The sequence below is a fragment of the Loxodonta africana genome, chromosome 19, assembly GCF_030014295.1.
Source record: "Loxodonta africana isolate mLoxAfr1 chromosome 19, mLoxAfr1.hap2, whole genome shotgun sequence".
NCBI lineage: Eukaryota > Metazoa > Chordata > Mammalia > Proboscidea > Elephantidae > Loxodonta > Loxodonta africana.
In genome coordinates this window covers 8,874,369-8,895,252 of record NC_087360.1, presented here as the reverse complement: position 1 = coordinate 8,895,252, position 20,884 = coordinate 8,874,369, and the positions used below count along the sequence as shown (strand labels likewise).

At 40.4% G+C, this 20,884-nt stretch overlaps 1 protein-coding gene and 1 long non-coding RNA gene across 3 annotated transcripts in view; one reads left to right on the top strand and one right to left on the bottom strand.

Moving 5' to 3' along the window:
* The window catches only part of ATP2A2 (ATPase sarcoplasmic/endoplasmic reticulum Ca2+ transporting 2), a 52,408-nt gene that overhangs the window by 20,107 nt on the left and 11,417 nt on the right, over positions 1 to 20,884 (bottom strand). For both annotated transcript variants that reach the window (XM_064272183.1, XM_064272184.1), the window contains exons 5-8: positions 19,866 to 20,004; positions 3,589 to 3,669; positions 1,946 to 2,031; positions 330 to 794 (exon numbers count right to left, since the gene is read on the bottom strand). In XM_064272183.1, the coding sequence (XP_064128253.1) occupies positions 330 to 794; positions 1,946 to 2,031; positions 3,589 to 3,669; positions 19,866 to 20,004 (771 nt within the window). The remainder of the gene's footprint in view (positions 1 to 329; positions 795 to 1,945; positions 2,032 to 3,588; positions 3,670 to 19,865; positions 20,005 to 20,884) is intronic.
* Positions 788 to 13,229, top strand: LOC135228219 (uncharacterized). The gene is made up of 3 exons (XR_010318574.1): positions 788 to 984; positions 1,777 to 5,039; positions 10,448 to 13,229. It is a non-coding gene; the product is annotated as an uncharacterized LOC135228219 (long non-coding RNA).

Sequence of the window (20,884 nt, the reverse complement as noted above, 5' to 3'; positions counted from 1 at the left end):
GAGTCGAAATTAACTCAATGGCAGTGGGTAACGGGACATTACATTTTACAGGACCACCACAGCCATTTACAGAATGCCTATAAGTCAATTTCCTAATACAAAAATGGTAGCCATGTAGGTCCTGTATCTCATGAAATGATTTTAAGAACGAGATTATTAATTCCTCTGAAGTACTGGAAATTATCCTGGGGTCCAGGCTACCAAACCCAATGGAATTTGTTTAAAGTGCATAAAAAGGTATCAAAGTATAGATCAAAGGCTTTGATGGCATGATTCTTAGGATGGATAAATAATAATAGGCAGGAAAGATTCTTAAATGACTCTCTTACCCTGCAGACCGACATCTGGTTTGTCGTAAGTGTACCAGTCTTGTCTGAGCAGATAACAGAAGTACAACCAAGGGTTTCCACCGAGGGAAGGCTTCGAACAATGGCATTTTTCTTTGCCATTCTGCGTGTTCCAAGAGCCAGGCAGGTGGTGATGACAGCAGGCAGACCTTCGGGAATGGCTGCGACAGCCAGGGCCACCGCAATTTTAAAGTAGTAGATAGCACCTCTGATCCAAGAACCTCCGTGAACGGGATCATTGAAATGCCCAATGTTTATGATCCAGACGGCAATACAAATGAGGGAGATAACTTTGGACAGCTGTTCTCCAAACTCATCCAGTTTCTGCTGGAGGGGTGTTCTCTCTTGCTCCGTTGCCACCATTTCATCCCGGATCTTGCCAATCTCAGTGTTAACTCCAGTTGCCACCACCACTCCCATGGCCTTTCCAGCAGCAATGTTTGTGCCCTAGGACAGAGGCAGAGGGAGATGTGTCAGAAGATGGACACCTGACTGACCAGTCAACTCTAGCTTTGTGGACTCTGACTTAAGGCGCCCAGTTTCTCTCACCACATTCTACTGGGACTTCCTGTGGCTACTGTTGAGGCGACCAGCCACACAACGCTGCTAATGAGCAGTATTTCATGTAGGCAAGGTGGTAAGTCTTTCCTTGATTCCAATTCCATATAGGCACCCACTTACCCCAGCGAAGCTCTATACAGAATCACCCGGAATCTCTACTTCTCAATGGAGCCTCTGCCTTCTTCTAATGCTTCTGCCTTCCCCCAATTTCTCAAACTCCACACATCTCTCAACCCTAAGCATTCTCCTCCACATCTAGCTGCAACCACTCTGCCTCCCCTGCTTCGATCAGCTGTATGTAAGAGGAACCAGCCCCAGGGGGAGCCACCTTATGACCTTCACTCCAGCACCAGTAAATTCAACAAAATTAAATGCGAGAGTTCTCGCTCATTTTAATTCCTTGCACTAGAATGGCACTGCTTCATTGCTTCATTATGTTCACTGTAACCATCCAGTATATCACTTACTATGGGTGCTTAGTCTCCCAGACTAACCCACAAAAAGCCCACTACTTGAAATTCTTCCAGTCAACAGAGAAACTGAATGAGTGCGTCGCACCTCCACATGTTCAATGGAGAACTCATCCATATGAGTTTCCACCTAGACTCACTAATTAACATTAGTGTTGCTACTTTTGCCTTCTGTCTCTGAACACACCTTTTTTCATAAACTACATACAAGCAACAGATATGCATATTTTGAAAACATCCTTTACAAGCTAAAGCTTTTCCACACAAACCCAAAGCAAACCCGTTGCCATCGAGTCAATTCATAGCGACCCTAGAGCTTTAAAACTATGTTTATAGGTAAGAACGTAAAAGATACTTGACCTGATCATTTTTTTTCCCCCTCAAAAACTTGCAAACAGAAAAAGATGGCTAAGACGCAGTACTGCTGCTTGCTGACAGCTGGGCCTGACCACGGAGAGAGCGTTACCCTTTGGAATAATCACCAACACTTTTAAAAGCCCGACCATTGAAGGTAGGCAGTGACTACTAAAACTCCTTGAGAACAGTGCCGAATAAAGAACTACTCACAGAAAAGAGCATGTTCTTCTTATCTTGGTTGACAGCCCGTGGGTCAGGGACAGGGTCCGTGTGCTTGATGACAGAGACAGATTCACCTAGGCAGGTAGTGAGACAGGACAGTTAGCTGTGTGCTGTCCATGCCAGACCTGGAGAGCTCCTCCCTGCCAGCTCAGCCCTCTCCACAGCATGCCCGGTACGGGAAAGGGACAAAAGGCACACTTCATTCAAAGGAAGTAACATAGCCTTGACTGACAGAAACTAATTCTAGAGGAAAGAATTACTGTGAGGATTAAAATGAATACAATTTCAAAATACAGGAACTTAACTTTGAAGTAAAATCCCAGTCAACTGCCTTTATTTTCTGGAGTCACTACTCAAATTTAGTTTATTTTCAGTATCATTTCATACTGGACACATTTATTGTGTGTGTGTACAATACTTAAACTGCAATTTGCAGTTGTACTGCCAAGATCACATGGTGTCAAAGACTAACTTTTAGAACTTTTAAAATATCTTAAGTTTGGCTTCAAACTCAGGGTCGATCTGAGTCGCTCCAACTGTTTACCTCAAGTTACACTGCAGCAAACTTCACTCTCAGTGCTCCATAAAGGAATCGAATTCTCAACCTGGCCTAACACTACAGTATGATTATTTAACAAAAGCAGACAACCAAGAACCTCTGTGAAGTTTTAAGACGGCAGTTAGTTCCAAAGGGCACAATGAGCATTTCATACACACAACCTGCCCGTTTCCCCAACATTTTATGGCTTCATTAGTTTCCAGCTTTTCGCTGCTAATGGGAGTTTTAATAGACAAGCTATTCATAAGGAAACAATAAGAAACAGAGGCCCAGGTTACTCACATCACTACCTTTATAATACTAGTTGCTTTTAAAAACTGGTAATCAGATAGAAAATCTTGAAAAAACCTTTACATTTCATATTTATTCACAATTTAATTCAGGTTAGTATTGTATTAAAGTTAATCTTCTGAAAACCTTACTTCCAGTTAATAGGAACCCTCCACCCTAGACTGTGCCTTTATTAAACAAAAATGGGAAAATGTTCCAAACAATCCAGGTAGTAGAATATCTGCCAACTTTTTTGTGCTCTAACTTTTGTTAATTGTACATTTGATTATTGCGAAGCACGTTAGATGTGAGATTAGCATTTCTCCAAAGAAAATACATACAGTCCTGGAAACTATAATGGCCTGGAAAAAGGACGCCAAGTAATAATTCACTTTCCACAAAATAAGAAGGTAACGAACGCTTTGACGTTACGATTACTATTTCTGCTGTTGAAGGGATTTATAACCTTTTGATAAAAGTGAAAACATAATAATGGTTTCATTTTTCACTTTTAAATAAAAACTAATTTCTGAAGAAAATTAAAAGCTAACTAAATTAGTGCCTTATGAGATGACGGCCAAGTTTGTTTTGTTCTTAAATCATCGGGCTGCGTTTCCCCCTTCATGCCTCAAGCCCCGTATATTGGCAAAAAGCCTAACTGATCAAGCACTAAGAAATAAATACCGTAGAGAAGGTTAAGATGGGATACCATAAAAGGGACAGTCAGGCAAGAGTCAACCTATTCGCATGAAATATGGAAGAGGCTCCAGAATCTAATGACCTTCCAATACACAATATTTACCTGTAAGAATCGACTGGTCTACTCTCAGAGTTGTAGATTTGATAGAAGTTAGTCTTATATCAGCTGGAACTTTGTCACCAACTAGTTGAGGGGAAAAGGCAGGTAAAATAAGCAACTTTGGCAATCATGTTACATAAAGAAGAGTCTGTCTGCAAATTTAACACATTTTTAAAAGAAAACAAAAAGTATACATACAGTGCAAATATACAAAAATCTGTTAAAACAAGTGAGATAATTAACTTATCCGAGGGCCATAAAAACTCTAAGTGGGTAGATACAAGTTCTGAGTTACAGAGGAAGGAAGAGAATAAGGAAAACCTCCAAGTGCATGTTATTTTTTTAAGAGTTTAACTATATATGCCCAGACAGGCCTCCAGGCTTTCACTTTGAAGACTACTTTTCTGTTTAGCAATATTAAGTAACTTACATAGTATTTTTCTTAGGACTTATTACATACATACAAGGGGGTGAGTTAAGAGAGATGCCAAAACAACTACACAGAGATGATCACTTTTTACCTATCAAACCGACAAACTTGAAAGAGTTGAGAAAATACACCAGGTTAGCAGAACAGGATAACCATAAAGTCTAGACACTGCGCAGTTTTATTCAGTTAAGAGACCAGAGAGACAAATCACCAGGAAGTCCCATCAGTGTGTGCAGTGATGAATGAGAGTTGTGACCGTGACTGCTGCAAATGCTGGATATATGTCACTAACCACACCCCGTACTGTAATTTAGTATGATTGAGTATTTCTAACTCACCCCTGTTCCCAGACTTCATGGCCACCCCATGTATGCTGCCAAGTATGAAGGTAACTTTTACAAACTCTGGAGGGCAATTTGACAGTATTTATCAAAATTGCACATGTGCCATTTTTTAACCTACAAATTCCAGAATTTATTCTGTAGATATGCTCAACAAAGTGTGGTTGTTCACAGCGTAAGTTTTGGTTAACAGTAGAAAGATGAGGCAACTGTATCCATACTAAAGTGAAATGTAAGATGCACGTGTATTATAACTGGGGGAAAAACGTACAAAACATGAAGTATACCGGGCTACCACTGGTATCAGGAAGTTGCTCTGGGCAGGTGTAACACAACTGCTAACACTGGGAAGCTGGGGCATGGGAGGGGGGCCAACTTTATACCTTGTACCCTTTGGTCCCTTTGGAATTATCAAATCAATGAACAAAGCTCTACAATAACCTCTTTTCTGGCCCAAACAGTTCCTTTAATAGCTCTTCAAGGGCCCACTTCTGAGCCCTTTCCTGATCTGTATAAAGATGCAACCACGCAGACCCGGTAACACATAAAGCCAATGCTTCACACGCCCTTTAGGAACAGTGCCCAGCACACTGTCCATGGCCCAGCTCTGCTGACTGAGTGTACATCTGGACCACAGCAATTGGACATTAAGTGAACAACAGCTTACCCTGTCTTTCTGAAAGGTAACCAAGGGGTTTTGGAAGTCTTATGCAGGAACAGCTAAAAATTATAACAAATAAGTCTTCCCTAGAATTGCAGATGGTATTTCATTTTAAGTCAAATCTTTATTTTCCAGACTTACTTTACATTATAACCTTCTCAGCACTTACATACAATCTGGCAAAATGGCATTCTGCCTAGGAAGTAGACTTATTTCACTTGGTAAATCTTAAATTTTGTTTCCATTTGCCTGCACTTTGGAGCTTTTAAATTCAGGGCAAGTGTGGTTTGCTTTTACACCTCTTCTTCCTGAAACAACCCTGGAGCCTAAGCAAGCAATGTGGTCACAAGGCAGCACAGAAGAGATGGGCGATGCGTAATCTCAGGAGGCAAAGCTCATCCTTGCAGCTGACTGCAGGGACACATTAAGTTAAGGGGAAATTCCTGCTGGAAATGCTTACGCAACGAACAGCAATACTCAGACAGCATCAACTGGAACCCTCCATTTTAATAGAATTTCGCTCACACCCTCTGAAAGGTGAAGTAACAGTATTTTAAACTTTGACGACCTTCAACAGTTAAAATCTTACCCCCATTAAGATGAAAAATTTAAACCAAATTAAAGAAAACCTTTATGTCGGCTTGTCATAAGTAATCTGATCCCACATCCCCCTGAACATGAAAATGGCATGAATTCAATGATGAACATATGATCCCAAATGGAAAAACTACCTGAAAATGTATCTTTACTGTCTGAAGCGACTGATACCCTATCCTACAGGAGCAGAAGACAAGACTTCCATCTGGTGTTGCACAGAGGTAGGTCCCAACAATCCATAAACACGATCACACTGACGCTTTAAGAGCTAAGCACATACCAGCCAATTCTAGAGGAGTGTAACATTTGATTTCATAATGGAAGTTGAAACCCTTTATTCTACTTAAACAATTCCATATATAAATCCTAGCTCATACTCATACAAATCTAACACTCAAAATGAAGGCAAACTACAAGATGATGCAAAAGCCATGCCTTGGCATTTATTTCGCTGTGCTTCAGTGGAAGCTCAGAGGGCTTAACTGACAGAAAATTATCTTCAAGGCAATAAATGCCAAGGTTAAATCTGTTTCCAGGGTAACAGGGCCATGTGACTGGTTTAAGGTGGGACCAATACTTTACATGCATGGCACTAAAAAATATATTTTTACTGACATTATAAAGAAACCAATTTCTTCCCCTAAAGGCCCATGTACATATATGAAGAGCATCTCTCTGCCGTACAGAAGCTACACATTTGATTTTGGCCAGAAATTCAGTAACACGTCAAATGCTGGAGTAGACTGAGTGACCTGGAAAGCCCTTTAAAAATCGGCTTCAAGCTCTCTTCAAAATTTCTTCCATCTTACAACTGTCATTCTAATTGTGAGGCAAATATATAGGAATTAAAAAGAAAAATTAATTTGGGAACCATTCTTCTAGAAGTCTGTTTCAGGGCATTTGAGGGGAGGCCAGAAATCTGTATTTTAATAAGTTTTCCAGAAGCACTGAACAGATTAGTAGAAGAAAAAAACCCACAATAATTAGGGTCATAGATCCCCTGAAGGGTTTATTTAGAGTAGTTTTTACTACCTGATGTTTCTTTGTCCCAGGTGTGCCAGATCTAGGTCAAGAGGACCCTAAGCTTCACAACACTTGTGAGGTGTACTACATATACCTCAAAGTTTCACGTTTAAATCTGTTTCCATTAGAAACTGAGATATTACTTGAAAGGGACTAAAGCATGAATCCAAAATGAGTTTAGAAACATGCCATATTCTAGTATTCTGTGAGAAGGCCCTCGTATCATCTTCCCATTTTCAACAGGACATTAACATGAGGAAGAAGCAAAAGGAGTCCTACCTCAATTAATGAAAGACTTCATTTAACTTGTTGTGCGTGACTCTGCTCTATGCTTTTGGTTTGTAATAGATTCATTTTAGGATCGTGTCCATTAGAAAGGAGGTTCTCAAAAAAAAAAAAAAAAAAAAAACCAAAAACAGGTTCTCTAAGAAGGTGGAAAAGCCATGAAAGTAAAGACCCACTGAATAACTAAGATGGAACAATTTTCCTTTGTCCACAGACTTCTGTGAATTTCAGATGGTTCTGTGCATGAGAAGCAGGCAGTCCTGTTCTGAAGATCACATCTAGTAATATTTCCCTGATGGGGCACGTCAACACCCTGAGGCCAAGTGCTAGTGGAAAATCCTAACTCTTGCCAAGGGAATGCTCTGCCATTTTTTCCTCCAAAAATTATCCCCGTCTCTTTGGGCCAGGCAGGTATAAAAGAATCAACTCTGTAGTAAACCACCTTCCATTTGTACAACATCTGGCACTTCTCAAATTCATTTCTTGGGTCCCCAGGTCCACAGCTGTTTAATCTGCTGCTGCAATGAAGAGGTAATTTCCACTCTGAACAAAATCCTCCAAGTACACTCTCTAGGGGTCACCAAGAATGCAAGCAGAGTCAGTTAAAGGAAATAATAATTTGTCACATTTTGGAACTATTCTGAATACAATCATGTGTCGCCTAACGTCCACGATTCGTTCTGTGAAATAGGACGGTCTCTGATTTGGATGTTGTGTGAACACCATATTCTTAGCAAAGCCTCCCCTCCCCTCTACCTTGGTCAGTTCAGACCCCTCAGGGTCATCCACAGCTACACAGCCTGCAATCCCCTTGGATCCCCTCTACTGTCCACTAGATACACGTGTTGCGTGAGGGAAGCTGCTGCACCAAGTCTGGTTATGTCCCATTCTCCAACTGGAATTTCTGAACTCTACTGTAACCTTATGGGACTAGGACAGGTATGTGGGTCAGACGCTGCCCAATGTGGCGCATGACTATATGTGCTTTCTTTACCTTAAAATCTAGAAAGGAATGTTTATAAGCAGTGATACCTGAAACGCTTTACATATTTACATCAAAAACCAATACTCATGGTTAAAATTAGCGCTAGCCAGGAAAATCCTTTTTATAGGTCTGTTATATGTAAAACAAAACAAAACAAAAAAACTGATTTATCGTGGTAGTTTCCAAACAGTTACTAGCATCTTCTCTAAGAGGAAACTATATATAAGACCAGAAATTGCCTCCTAAATACCACTATTATTTTTTAACTTAAATGGGTCCTTAGAAAAGCCATAACAGAATTAACCCAAATTACTTTAACATTTAACTGTGACTCAAATATTTCTACCATGTTCCCACTTTGAGTCATAATTTTTGTTGTCAAGCAGGATGAATGAAATTCTTTACTTGAGAAGCCTTATTTGCAGACAAGTATTCCAGGCCACGGGGTGAGCAAGGAAGTAACATTATAAATTACTGTAACACACTGCATTTGCCCCAAATCTGGTTTTGGGGAGCATCATCTATGATGAAGGAGCCCTGACGGTGCAGTGGTTAAGTGCCCAGCTGCTAACTGAAAGGTCAGAGGTTCAAACCCACCAGGTGCTCCATGGAAGAAAGATACGGCAGTCTGCTTTCGTAATGATCACAGCCTTGGAAAGCCTATGAGGCAGTTCTCCTCAGTCCTGTAGGGCTGCCATGAGTCAGAATTACCCCGATGGCAACAGGTATTTATGATGTGCCTTAGCTTTTAAAAATGCAAAATAAAATGAAAGAAAAATCTGTATTTGGACTGAAAACAAAAGCCATCTATACTAACGGAGGATTAGAAATGGAGGAGAAAAGCCCACGTCAGGAAGACTCAGGGGTTTCAACTGAGAGGGCAACTACAGCTGCCAAAGAAGTCCCTGAGGCTCTAAGAACAGAAGACAAGCATCTAGAATATCTATCAGGTTCCATTCACCTAACTACATTCAACTGGAGACCAAAGAGCAGCTATCAAGATGGCAAAGGGTTTGAAATCAATAATATAAAACAACTGGAAGAACTCAGACTAATTTAGAAATAAAACTTTTTTTAGGCTATAGCACACTGTTGAGAGTCCAGTTTTACCACGAATCGTCACATGCTCTTGGACAAGTAACAAACGCTTAGAGTTTTTAGTATCCTCATCATTAAAATAAGAGTTTCTAAGCTCCCCTCCAGCTCTAAGTGATTTTTTCTACCTTCTGATACCTAACAGGCCATCGTATGGAGAGGAATTAGACTTCTGTGTAGTTCCAAAGCAAAAATCTAAAGTACAAAAGTACTAGCTCACGTTAAGGAATGTTTTATGATAAAACTGACAAGTGGTACAGCTGCCCGAGAAGACGAGTTTCCAGTTGTAAGGGAGATGTGAGAGACAGCAGGGAACACCCTCATCTGATGCACTAAGCCAGGTTAGAGCTCACGGTTTCTGACATGCCCACCAAGACAGGCTCCAGTCTTTTTATTGCAATATATACTTTTTAAAGGGAAAAGCCCCATCTCTCACTGCCCTCATCCAACAAATATACATCAAGCTGTTAACAGTATGTATCTTCTAGACCTTCGTAACACTAAATTTCACTGAAATAAAATCACAGAGCCTTCAAAGTAATAAACATAGATCTGTCTCATTCTTTTTTGCTAAAATTTGGAGAATACTTATTCTACGCTTAATCTTCACAAATCCAGGGAAGGCGCTATTATTCTCAGTTTACAGATGAGGCACAGAAAGGTAACCTGCTCAAGGTCACAGCGTTTTACAGCACACTAAGGACCAAATTAACCATTCCTCGTTTTCATGGCCATTGAGGCGTTTCTAATCTTTCCTACTACAATGTTATGTGGTGAACACCCTTGTACAGTTGATTACTTCTGTAGGGTAGATTCACAGAAGCAGAGTTTTCCTACAAATTTTCATCTCCACTAAATTTACGTCCCTGCCATTTCCCTGTACTCCCAATATGTTGTATTTTCCTGAGCGTTCGTAATGCTGAACAGTTCATATTTTCAAAAATCGTTGTATTACCTTCAACATAAAAGTCACTTTAGATTTCTACCCAGGCAAAATCTGTCAATCATGGTGGTTTCATGCATGCTTAGGAAAGATACTCCCGGTACCACATAGTTTCTTCTAATTTTTCCAAAATCTTAATCACAGTGGAATAGAAACACTGGCACTTACTGGTACTGTGACTACCACCGAGTCATGGGGAGTGGGGAGAAGCTATGCTTACAGGCAATTAAGAAATGCCAGCCCTGGGAAAATCAGGTCAGGCCCAAATCAAGCCCAAGCCCACTGTCATCTAATGGCTGGGGAGACCTCCCAGAGTTCCTTTATTTTTCATGGCTCTTAACTTCTGAGCTACCCAGTCAATGCTGAATGGCTCTTGTCTCCAAACTTTCTCAGCTTTTAATATACTCACAGTGATTTCTGCTTATTTCTGTTTTGCTCTTCTACATATATACAAGCTTTTAAGATTAAGAACTTACATCTCTGTTTCTACATGCATTTATAGGAACTCAACGAAAATAATGATTTCTACTGCTATCTGGATACCGGCGTCTCAAACCCGCAACATTGTGAGGATGGCGCAGGACAAGGCCACGCTTCCTTCTGTTGTACATGGGTGGCCTTGACTCTAAGCCAACTCGACAGCAACTAACACCACTTATCTGGATACGGTTATCTCAGACCTTCAACTCTAACTAGCCCTGTGCTCCCATCCTTCCCACTGAGAAACAACTCCACGTGGCAGGGAGGAGATTAAAAGAAAACACACGCTCAACACCTTATTTGGTCATACCTACTTGCTTCTATTTCTCTGATCAATGGTTATCATGTTTAACCATGTTCCATCCAACACTATGTAAATTGCTTATACCAGGCAGTTTTTAACTTAATCATACTGTTTACCTGTACTTTAATTTTTAAAGCTATTGGAAAGGACTACTGGGGAGGAGGGCAAACAAAACCCCTGAAATGATATACAAAATTTTGAGTATTTGTCTTTGGGGAGAGTTCATAGATTTTTATTAATTCTCCAAGGGTCTATGATTGAGAACCGCTGCTCTAGAGCCCTGCTTCCAAGCATGGTCCTCTCGGGAGCCTGTTAGAAATGCTGATCACCAGGCTCCACCCCAGACTTACAGACCCAAATCTGCATTTTAAAAGGCTCCCCAACCAATTCCTATGCACAGGAAGTTATAGAAGCACTGTGAGGCAAACTACAGGCACTGGCAGACCAAATCCATGTCCTGTTTTATTTCTTTTGTTTATAAAACAGCCCTTGAGCTAAGAATGATTTACATTTTTAAAGAACTGTCAGAAATTTTTTTTTTTTTTTGCTACAGAGACTGTACCAGGCCCACAAAGCCCAGAGTATCCGCTAGCTGGTCCTTTATAGAAGAGCACACACACTCTGCCCTTCAGCATAGAATTGACCCAGTATTCAAGTCTGTAAGCTGGGTGGGCAGGCAAGGATGTACTAGCTGAATGCTCAAAGCCAGGCCACTCCAATCCCAACAGCTTTCTAAAAGCAGGAAAAGTTCACCTGAACTCATGGCCCAGGCCAAAAAATGCTATAAAAACCCAAACCAAACCCACTGCCGTCAAGTTAATTCCAACTCATACGGAACCTTTGGAAACCCTGGTGGCATAGTGGTTAAGACCTACGGCTGCTAACCAAAAAGGCAGCAGTTTGAATCCGCCAGGTGCTCCCTGGAAACTCTATGGGGCAGTTCTACTCTGTCCTATAGGGTTGCTATGAGTCAGAATAGACTCGACGGCACTGAGTTTATGGGAGCGACCCTTAGGGCTGAGCAGAACTGCTACAAGGCTGTACTCTTTATGTGAGCAGACTGCCACATCCTTCTCCCTCAGAGCGGCTGGTGGGTTCAAACATGAACCTTTTGGTTAGCAGGAGAGCACTTTTAACCATTGTGCCGCCAGGGCTCCTTTTCAGAGCCAGAAAGCCCCTTAAAAAAGTACTGATTCTGTTACCATACTCATCAGATATCATGAAAAATTAGGATAATAATCCAGGTTTTCTTACATGAATTGAGTAGTCTATTTCGCAGGCTTGTCTTTCCTCTTCCTCAACTGCTTGGAAAAGCCACTTCACAGATGTTGCTAAACCTCATTCCTGCAAGTTGATTATCAGAAGTGAAACTCTTCTTCCTTTATTTAGCCACCAGGTTTAAAAATGTTTCCTTTTTATTCTTGAAAAATCCTGAAACTGCTGGCACTACTGGTGAGCATTTAGTCTTCATCTTTGGAAACATAAAATTACCTTCTTACAGAAGCCGTGCAATTCTGTGTTAAGACTGTGCCATCTTCGTCACTTACATAACCTTAAAGCGATCTGTGTCAGAGTCTACAGCAGGACAGAAGTCATCAGAGGATACTACGTCCTCGTGCTAGTCATCAACTCCAGGTTACCACGATACTTGAAGTTTGTTTTAAACACTCCTGAGAACTAAGCCCTTGAGAAATCAATAAATAATCCCCTGGGGAATATACCAAAACCCCCCAAAGTCTAAAATTAAGACTTACATAGCTATTATAAAAGTCTTGACTAGCTTTTATATTATTACAGATAATACAGAAAGCCTAAAAATGCTGATGTTCATTTCTCATACAATTATATCTGCTTTTAGTTTTTGGTTTCCATCTAGTCACCCAGAGAAATATTTTCCTGGCATTAAGATAATGCAAAATTACCGTAACTTCAGAAGATGAATGTGTGGGTCTCTGCCATTTTTATTTGCCAAATAAATTTTATCTGGCTCCTGCATTCTAAGTACTTTCAAAGTTTACATATTTGCCGTGCGTACTTATACAATTTCTCCTTCGAAAGGCTATTAGCTCATACAGCCCAACACCTAAAATCTCATTTCCTCAACTCCCTGCACCCCTCCCCCCAAAAAATTTAGTCCAATCTAGCCTTCAGAAAAGCTCAGCAGAACCACCCTATCAGGTGTCTTCACAAAGCTTTATCATCCCAGTCAGAAGATGACCCGAACACTGCAAATGATGACTACAAAAAGTCAGTTCCTTTCTGCAAGAATGAAAATAGCAAGTCAGCGTTTGCCTTCATCTTCAAAATAGTTTGATTTTCTCCAGATTCTCAGATTTTCAGAAAGCTCCCCACACCCCGATTTCATAAAAGCTACCATGTCTAAAAGTACAATTCATGCCATTTAGCCCTCTGGGCTATGTGGAGAGTTAAGATTTCAACTGACCAAAAAAATTTAGATCTTTAGAACTGAAGTTCATTTCTAGTTTCACAGAACTGAATTATTGGGCTACGTGTCAAACTGCAGGTTTAATTACATTATTAACCCTAACAGAAGCAGAGCTTAAGTAAAAAAAGCCTCAACATACACCAAGAAGCCATCCAAACAAAAACACACAGAGCACACTGACAACCTAAAAGTTAAATCATGACATGACTTCCCTGACATGATAAAGGGCATCTATAAAACCCACAGTTGCCATCACACTTAACAGTAAAAGACTGAACTCCTTCCCCCTAAGATCAGAAACAAAACAAGAATGTCAATTCTCGCCACTTCTATTCAACACTGCACTAGAGAATTCCAGCCAGGGCAGTTAGGCAAACACAAATTTAAAAAGGTTTTCAGATTGGAAAGGAAAAAGTAAAACCATTTCTATTTTCAGGTGACAGGACCCTGTATACAGAAAATCCTAAGGAATCCACTAAAAAGTTGTTAGATGCCATCGAGTCGGTCCTGACTCACAAAGACCCTATGTACAACAGAACAAAATAAAAAGCTATTAGAACTAATGAATGAGTTCAGCAAGGTTGCCAGGTAGAAGAGCAATACACAAAAATCAATTCTATTTCTGTACACCATTGTTGGGTGCTGTCGAGTCGATTCTAACTCACAGCAACCCCATGCGACAAGGTAGAACTGCCCCATACATAGTTTTCTAGGCTATAATCGTCACAGGAACAAATGTCCTGGTCTTTCTCTAATGGAGCGGCTGGGTAGGCTTGAACTGCCAACGTTTCAGTTTGCAATACAGCACTTTAACACCTGCGCCACCAGGGCTCCTTTCACTAGCAAGGAACAACCTGAAAATGAAGTTAAGAAAACAATTCCATTCATAATACCTTCGAAAAAACATAATTTTTAAAAATACTAAAACATTTAGGAATAAATTTAACAAAAGTACAAGATTCGTATACTGAAAACTATACAAATGTTGAAAGAAATGAAAGATCTAAATAAATGGAAGGATACCCCATGTTCATGGATCAGAAGACTTATTACTGCTAAGACAGTAATAATCTCCAAACTGATCTAAAAATTCAACACAAGTCTTACCAAAATCCAAGCTGACTTTTTTGTAGAAGTTAACAAACCAATCTTAAAATTCATATGGAAACACAAGAGACCCAAGAAGTGACAAAACAATCTAGAAAAAGGTTGGAGGATTCACGCTTCCCAACTTCAAGACTTACTCCAAAGCTACAGTAACCAGATGGTGTTGTACTGGCACAGGAATTGAGAGTTTAAAATAAATCCTTCATTTATGGTCAAGTGATTTTTGACGAGGGTGCCAGGACAATTCAATGGAAAAAGAATAGTTTTTCAACAAATGGTGTTGAGACAACTGAATACCCACATCCAAAACAATTAAGTTGGGCCCCTACCTCACACTACACAAAATCTTCCTGACTTTCAATCAGGCAGCAGTTTCTTGGATATGACAACAAAAGCACAAGCAACAAAAGAAAAAAACAAGTGGACTTCATCAAAGTGAAAACCTTTTGTGCTACAAAGGGATGCCACAAGGAAAGTGAAAAGACAACCCACAAAATAGGAGAAAATTTCTGCAAATCATTTATCTGATAAGGGACTTGTACCCAGGATATAAAAAGAACACTTACAGCTCAACACTGAAAAAACAAATAACCCAATTAAAATGGGTTATTGAATAGACAATTACCCAAAGAAGACATACAAAATGGCAAGTAAGCATATAAAAAAGATGCTCAACATCATTAGGAAATTAGGGAAATATAAATCAAAATCACGGTATCACTTAATTCATGGTTAGATATAAAAAAGGAAGACAATAACAACTACTGGCGTGGGTGCAGAGAAACTGAAACTCCCATCTATTGTTGGTGGAACTGCAAAATGGTATAGCTACTGCGGAAAACAACTTGGCAGTTCCTCAAAGTGTTACACAAATGTTCACAGCGGTATTATTCGTAATACCAAAAAGTGGAGGCAACCTGAATGTCCATCAACTGATGAATGGATAAATGAAACATGGTCTATCCATACAATGGAGTTTTATCTGGCAATAAAGAGGAATGAAATACTGATACATACTACAACGTGGATAAACCTCTAAACATCATGCTAAGTGAAAGAAGTCAGCCAGAAGAAGCCATGTACTGTATGATGCCATTTATATGCAATGTCTAGAGTAAGCGAATCCATAAAAACAGGAAGTAGATTAGCAGCATTAGCCCCCAGCAGCCACTAAGCTAGTGAGAGAGGGATGAAAGTGTTCTGGAATTACAGTGGTGATGGCAGCACACCACTATGAATGTAATGCCACTGACTTGTATGCTTAAAAATAGTTAAAACGGCAAATTTTTTTTATTATCTACTTTACCACAATAACAAACACAATCTGAGATTAGCGGTGATGACTGCACAACTCTGATATATAAAAAATCACTGAACTATACAGTTAAAAGGCGTGAATTTTGTGGTATTTGAATTGTATCTCAATAAAACTGTTGTTAAAAAAAAAATCATGACTTGGGTCTCCAGCAAACTGAAATATGATTGACACATATGCTATAAGGAGCCCTGGTGGCAGGAATGGATTATCCAACAAGCAAGGCACGCACAGGCTTACTTGTGCTTACTGATCTGTAGTGCAGTTTCACCTGTTCATCAGAAGAGGTGGTGAAACCCATGTGAAACTGCGCCACAGATTAGTAAGCCCACGCTACCTTGCTCACTGGTTAACACACCCCTACTTGGTGGTGCAACAGTTACTAAGCACTCAACTGCTAACTCAGAGGTTGGTGGTTGGAATCCAACCAGTGCTCTGTGGGAGAAAAGGCCTGGCAATCTGCTGCCTTAAAGATCACAGCCTAGAAAATCCTATGGGGCAGCTCTACTCTGTCACATGGGGTTGCTATGAGTCGGAATCCACTCACAGGACCCAACAACACGTACTATGTATACACTAAATCCACTGGACCTTCTACAGCAAATAACTGCAGTTGAAGACAGAGGCAATAAACCACAAAGACTTAAGTCTCCTCAAATGTAAAATATGAGTAACAGTACATACCTATATAGTGTGGTTGATGGTTAAAAGCCAAGCTCTAAGAATATCGCAATCTCTGGCATATACTCCCAGTTGTTTAGCTATTATTACTGAACACATACATATAAATTCAAATGTTCTGTTCTGCAGAGAAGCTGCACGATAAGCACGTTTGCATTGGATAAACCTACCTCACACGCTCCTCGTTCAAATTTCATTCATTATTCGCCCAGAGCTTCTTACATGTTCAACAAGATTACAAAGGTCAGTGTGACAGTTCTGCCCTCAAAGTGCTCACTGCCTAATAGTATGTATGCAAGTGTTTGATAAAATACCCACAGCTACCCTAGACTAGGTACCACCTCTGCTCTGCATCCCTCAGTGAGAATAGTCAAAATTCAAGAAGAGAGTATTCTACGAGAGCTCCATGTCAAAGCCTGCATGTGCTTTTAGAAATTAGTATGGGCAGGGTGGAGGTGGAGGGCTGGGAAAGGAGAACTTGGAGAAAAAATGTGTTAAACTACCAAGACATTGTAGCATTCCCCGTGAAGAATTCCAAATAGTTGAAAGGAAAATGGATTTAAATGTGTGTGAGCGCAGTGACAGCAGAATATTCGCCTAAAAGGGCTCCTCCCCAGGCTTAGCAAACAGGAATCTGAGGTTACACACACTATGGATCGACCATTACTTGTCCTTCCTAAGCTGCCAAATGCCAACAGTTAAACCAATTACAGAAACGCACTTATAGATACAGGGAATGGAATTTCACAATGCGTAAGAGGTCATGTAGATCAGGGCTGAAAACTAAAACTATGCTCCTGAGAATTATGCATCAGGAAGATTAATAAATGATACAAAATATGCTCAACTTCCCAAAAAAGGTCAAGAGAACGGGGTGGTAGTGAACACTGAAGAGAGATCTGCATGGCAGGAGCAGGCGAGTGTGGCAGAGACGAGCTCAAAGAGGCAAGGAGGAACTAACAACCCGAGGCCTTTTAAGGCAAAGGAAGAATTTTAGGTTGTACTTCAAGTGCAATGGGGAAGCCAATGAAGGGTTTCAGCGGATAAATAAACAAATGGCCCTTAAAGAAACCACTCTGGAGAATGGACGGGAAGAAAAAAACGAAGAGATGGTGATCATCGCAGGGTGAGGTGGTGGTCTAGACTAGTGAGGCTGACGTGGGAGACAGAACCAACGGGCTTTAAAAACAGTTTAGTGCAGAAGGGTGGGAAGAATCTGGATGATGCCAGGTTGCTCAGTTAACTAGGTGGCCGAAGTGACTTACAGAGATGGGAAAGGCCGGAGGAAATCAGAACTCAGAGGAAAAATGAAGTCAAAACCACCATTGTCGAAGAGAAGCTAGCTGTAGGGAAGATGCCTCCAGGTATGAAGGCAGCACTCCCGACCCCCCCAGCCAATGCATCTACTGAGGCAAACTAAGGATGGACATGGGAGGTAACGAGATGGCCTAACTAACATAAAACGCTCAAAATAATCTTACTTTGAGAGGCTGAAAAGTAAAATAAAGCTGGAGACCTGGGAAAATACACACAAAATCAAAAAGAATCTCACACACACATTTAAGCGACGGTTTCTGCACTCCGACCTACCACGTGTACGTACATTTGTGGAAAGACAAGCTCTCTTCCTCCCATGTCTCCTTCCCCATCCTAGCATCATCACACCCAACCGCCCAGTATCTTTGATTCTCCATCCTACCCCTCTCCACCCCACATTCAGTACCAAAATCTGCTGCTTTGCATCTATATCAGAGACTTTTTTTTTTTTCAAACTACACATGACCAGAATTCCATACCCAAGGGAGATTCTGACAATACTTTGGGTCGAGACAAGTATTTAAAGAATGCCCCAGCTGATTCTAACGTGCAAAGAATCACTATCATAATAAACTCTTAAAATCCTTCCCTCATTGTTTCTAACGGAGGCCTTGTGGAGCAGTGGTTAAGAACTTGGCTGCTAACCAAAAGGTCGGCAGGCAGTTCAAATCCACGAGGCGCTCCCTGGAAACCCTATGGGGCAGTTCTACTCTGTCCTATATGGCCACTATGAGTCAGAATTGACTCGATGGCAATAGATTTGGTTTGGTTTGGTTCTAGCCTTCCCGATTCCAACCTATTTTCTATGTCACTGCCAGATTTCCCTCTCTGAATAAAGTCTATTGACCTGACAACACTATTATACCAATTTGCGGGTTTTAATCATTGAACTGGGGTTAGTTAAGACAATGTTCTCAGTCTTCGGAAATAAACACTGACATATTTACGAGTAAAGAGTATCGTGTCTCAAACGGTTAAGACAAAAATATAGGTATGTACGGATAAAGAACGAGAATGTGCATGTAGTAAAACATTAACATCTGCAGAATCTAAGTGAGGGCTAGGAAACCCTGGTGGCGTAGTGGTTAAGTGCTATTACTATAGCTGCTAACCAAGAGGTTGGCAGTTCAAATCCAACAGGCGCTCCTTGGAAACTCTATGACGGCAGTGGGTTTTTTTTAAAGTGAGGGCTATAGGGGAATTCTCTTACTCCTCTTGTAATGTTTAAGTCTGAAATTATGTCAAAATAAAAAGTTTAAAAAATCCCAAACACTTCATTCTCACATGTACCGCTGCTAATAATTTTAAGCAAGTTGTTAAATCATTTATTTACACACATACTTTGCAGTCCTAGGTAACCAACTTATTGGCGTATATGCAATGCTGTTTTTATGGAAAAACAACCAGAATTATAGATGAGTACAAATGACAAGACAATTTCTTCTCAGATGCCAAAATAGTAAAAAGCAGGCCAAGAGATACCTGAGAATTCCCTTCGCTGAAACAAGACAATAAAGAGGAAGCACACCTCCCCACAAGGCAGAGTAGAAGTGTTACTATGAGAGGATGCACAAAAAGAAAGCAAGTATTCTGAGCTAGGAGTGCCTGAGGATCTCAATATTCCAATATAATAACAGATTGTTCTGGTTGGTTTCGGGGGCATTCGGGGCTGTCTACACACATGACTACATCTAGGCCTGAGAAGACAATGGCCCTCCAAGATGTGCTTAGAGCTCTGGGCTTGCAGTGGGGGATCCATGGACTCTTTGAAGCCCACCCAGAGTCCAGGTTAAGACCTCTGGCTCAGTGGGTTGCTTAAAAGTATTTCTAAACATAACTTTTAGAATCATGAAATTACCCTTAACCATCAACTTAATTTGACAGTTACAAGTATGAATTAACACTTGTTGTGCCAAGAAACAAAACAGAAAAAAAACGGTGTCGCCATTAACCAGTATTCTAACAAATCGCTTGGTGCAATTAAGCGTCAAATCAAGTTCATCACCTCTCTTGAGTTAGTGATCTACAATGTACATAAACTAGTAAATACAGTAACTCAAAACATCTTGAAAAAAATCTTAAACACAACCTTATCAACCACATGAAGGGAGATGCCAAAACACTTTGAAATTATAGAAAAACACCACTAAAATCCAGTAATATACTTCATACATGAGGACAATTATTTTAAACATAATTACAAGCCCTGAAAAAAAGAAAACATTCAAAATACAATCTTGAATAAAACAGAAATGATAAACTCAACTCACCAGCGATTTCTACGATATCACCAGGAACTATGTCTTTAGCTTTAATTCGCTGTACACTCTTTCTGTCCTGTCGATACACTTTGCCCATTTCAGGCTCATACTCCTTAAGGGCTTCAATTGCATTTTCAGCATTTCTTTCCTGTAAAAAGAAGGCAGAAGATTACGGTCCAAATACGTGTTTCCAGCCCAACAAATCAAATCTTAGAGTTCTAATCTGAACATAAAAAGCAGCTGCAAAACCTGTCATCTGAAAGCACATTGTAGAACATGGGCGCCCCTCACCTCCATCCACACACCCCACGCTGTTTAAGTCCGTTCTATCTCACATGAAAGGTGGAAGAGCATAATGGTCTGGGCCCAGGCTCAAACCAGGCTCTTCCACCTGACAGCTGTGTGTTCATGGATAAGTTACAGGATATACAGGTTTATTGCCAATACAATGAGGACAATAGTACCTACTTCAAGAGTTGTAAAGATTAAAAGTGACATGTATAATGCTCAGAACCACGTTTGGTACATAATAAATGGTATGAGTGACCAATTAAGAAAATCAAGTTATGCCTCATAACTTCTAAGCAACCCTCTCTCCAGTGCTAAAGATCAATGGATGGCTGGAACATCACCATCACACCGCCAGTCACATACCGTATCTACCACAGTATCACCTCTAAATATATCAAGACTTAGTCACAAAGGTATTCATTCCCAATTTCAAAACGAAAAACAAGCAGAATTGAAATGACAATCATATTGAAAATACTATGGGAAATGGCTTTTAAAAAAACAAAAACAAAACAAAGAAAAGCTAAGGTGTCAAATTCGTCTTCTCTCCTTTTAGAAAAAAACGACTAGATGTGAAGGAGCGAATCTGCTATCTACAAAGTGCAAGCCCAGGCGAAGTTACTCAGCGTTTGGACAAAGAGAAGTATTCTCACTCCTCACATTTTGGCTTCATCCTAAAGCTCTTCAACTTCACCTTCACTTGCACAGAATTAATGTTCGATACCGTGTGGTCTCTT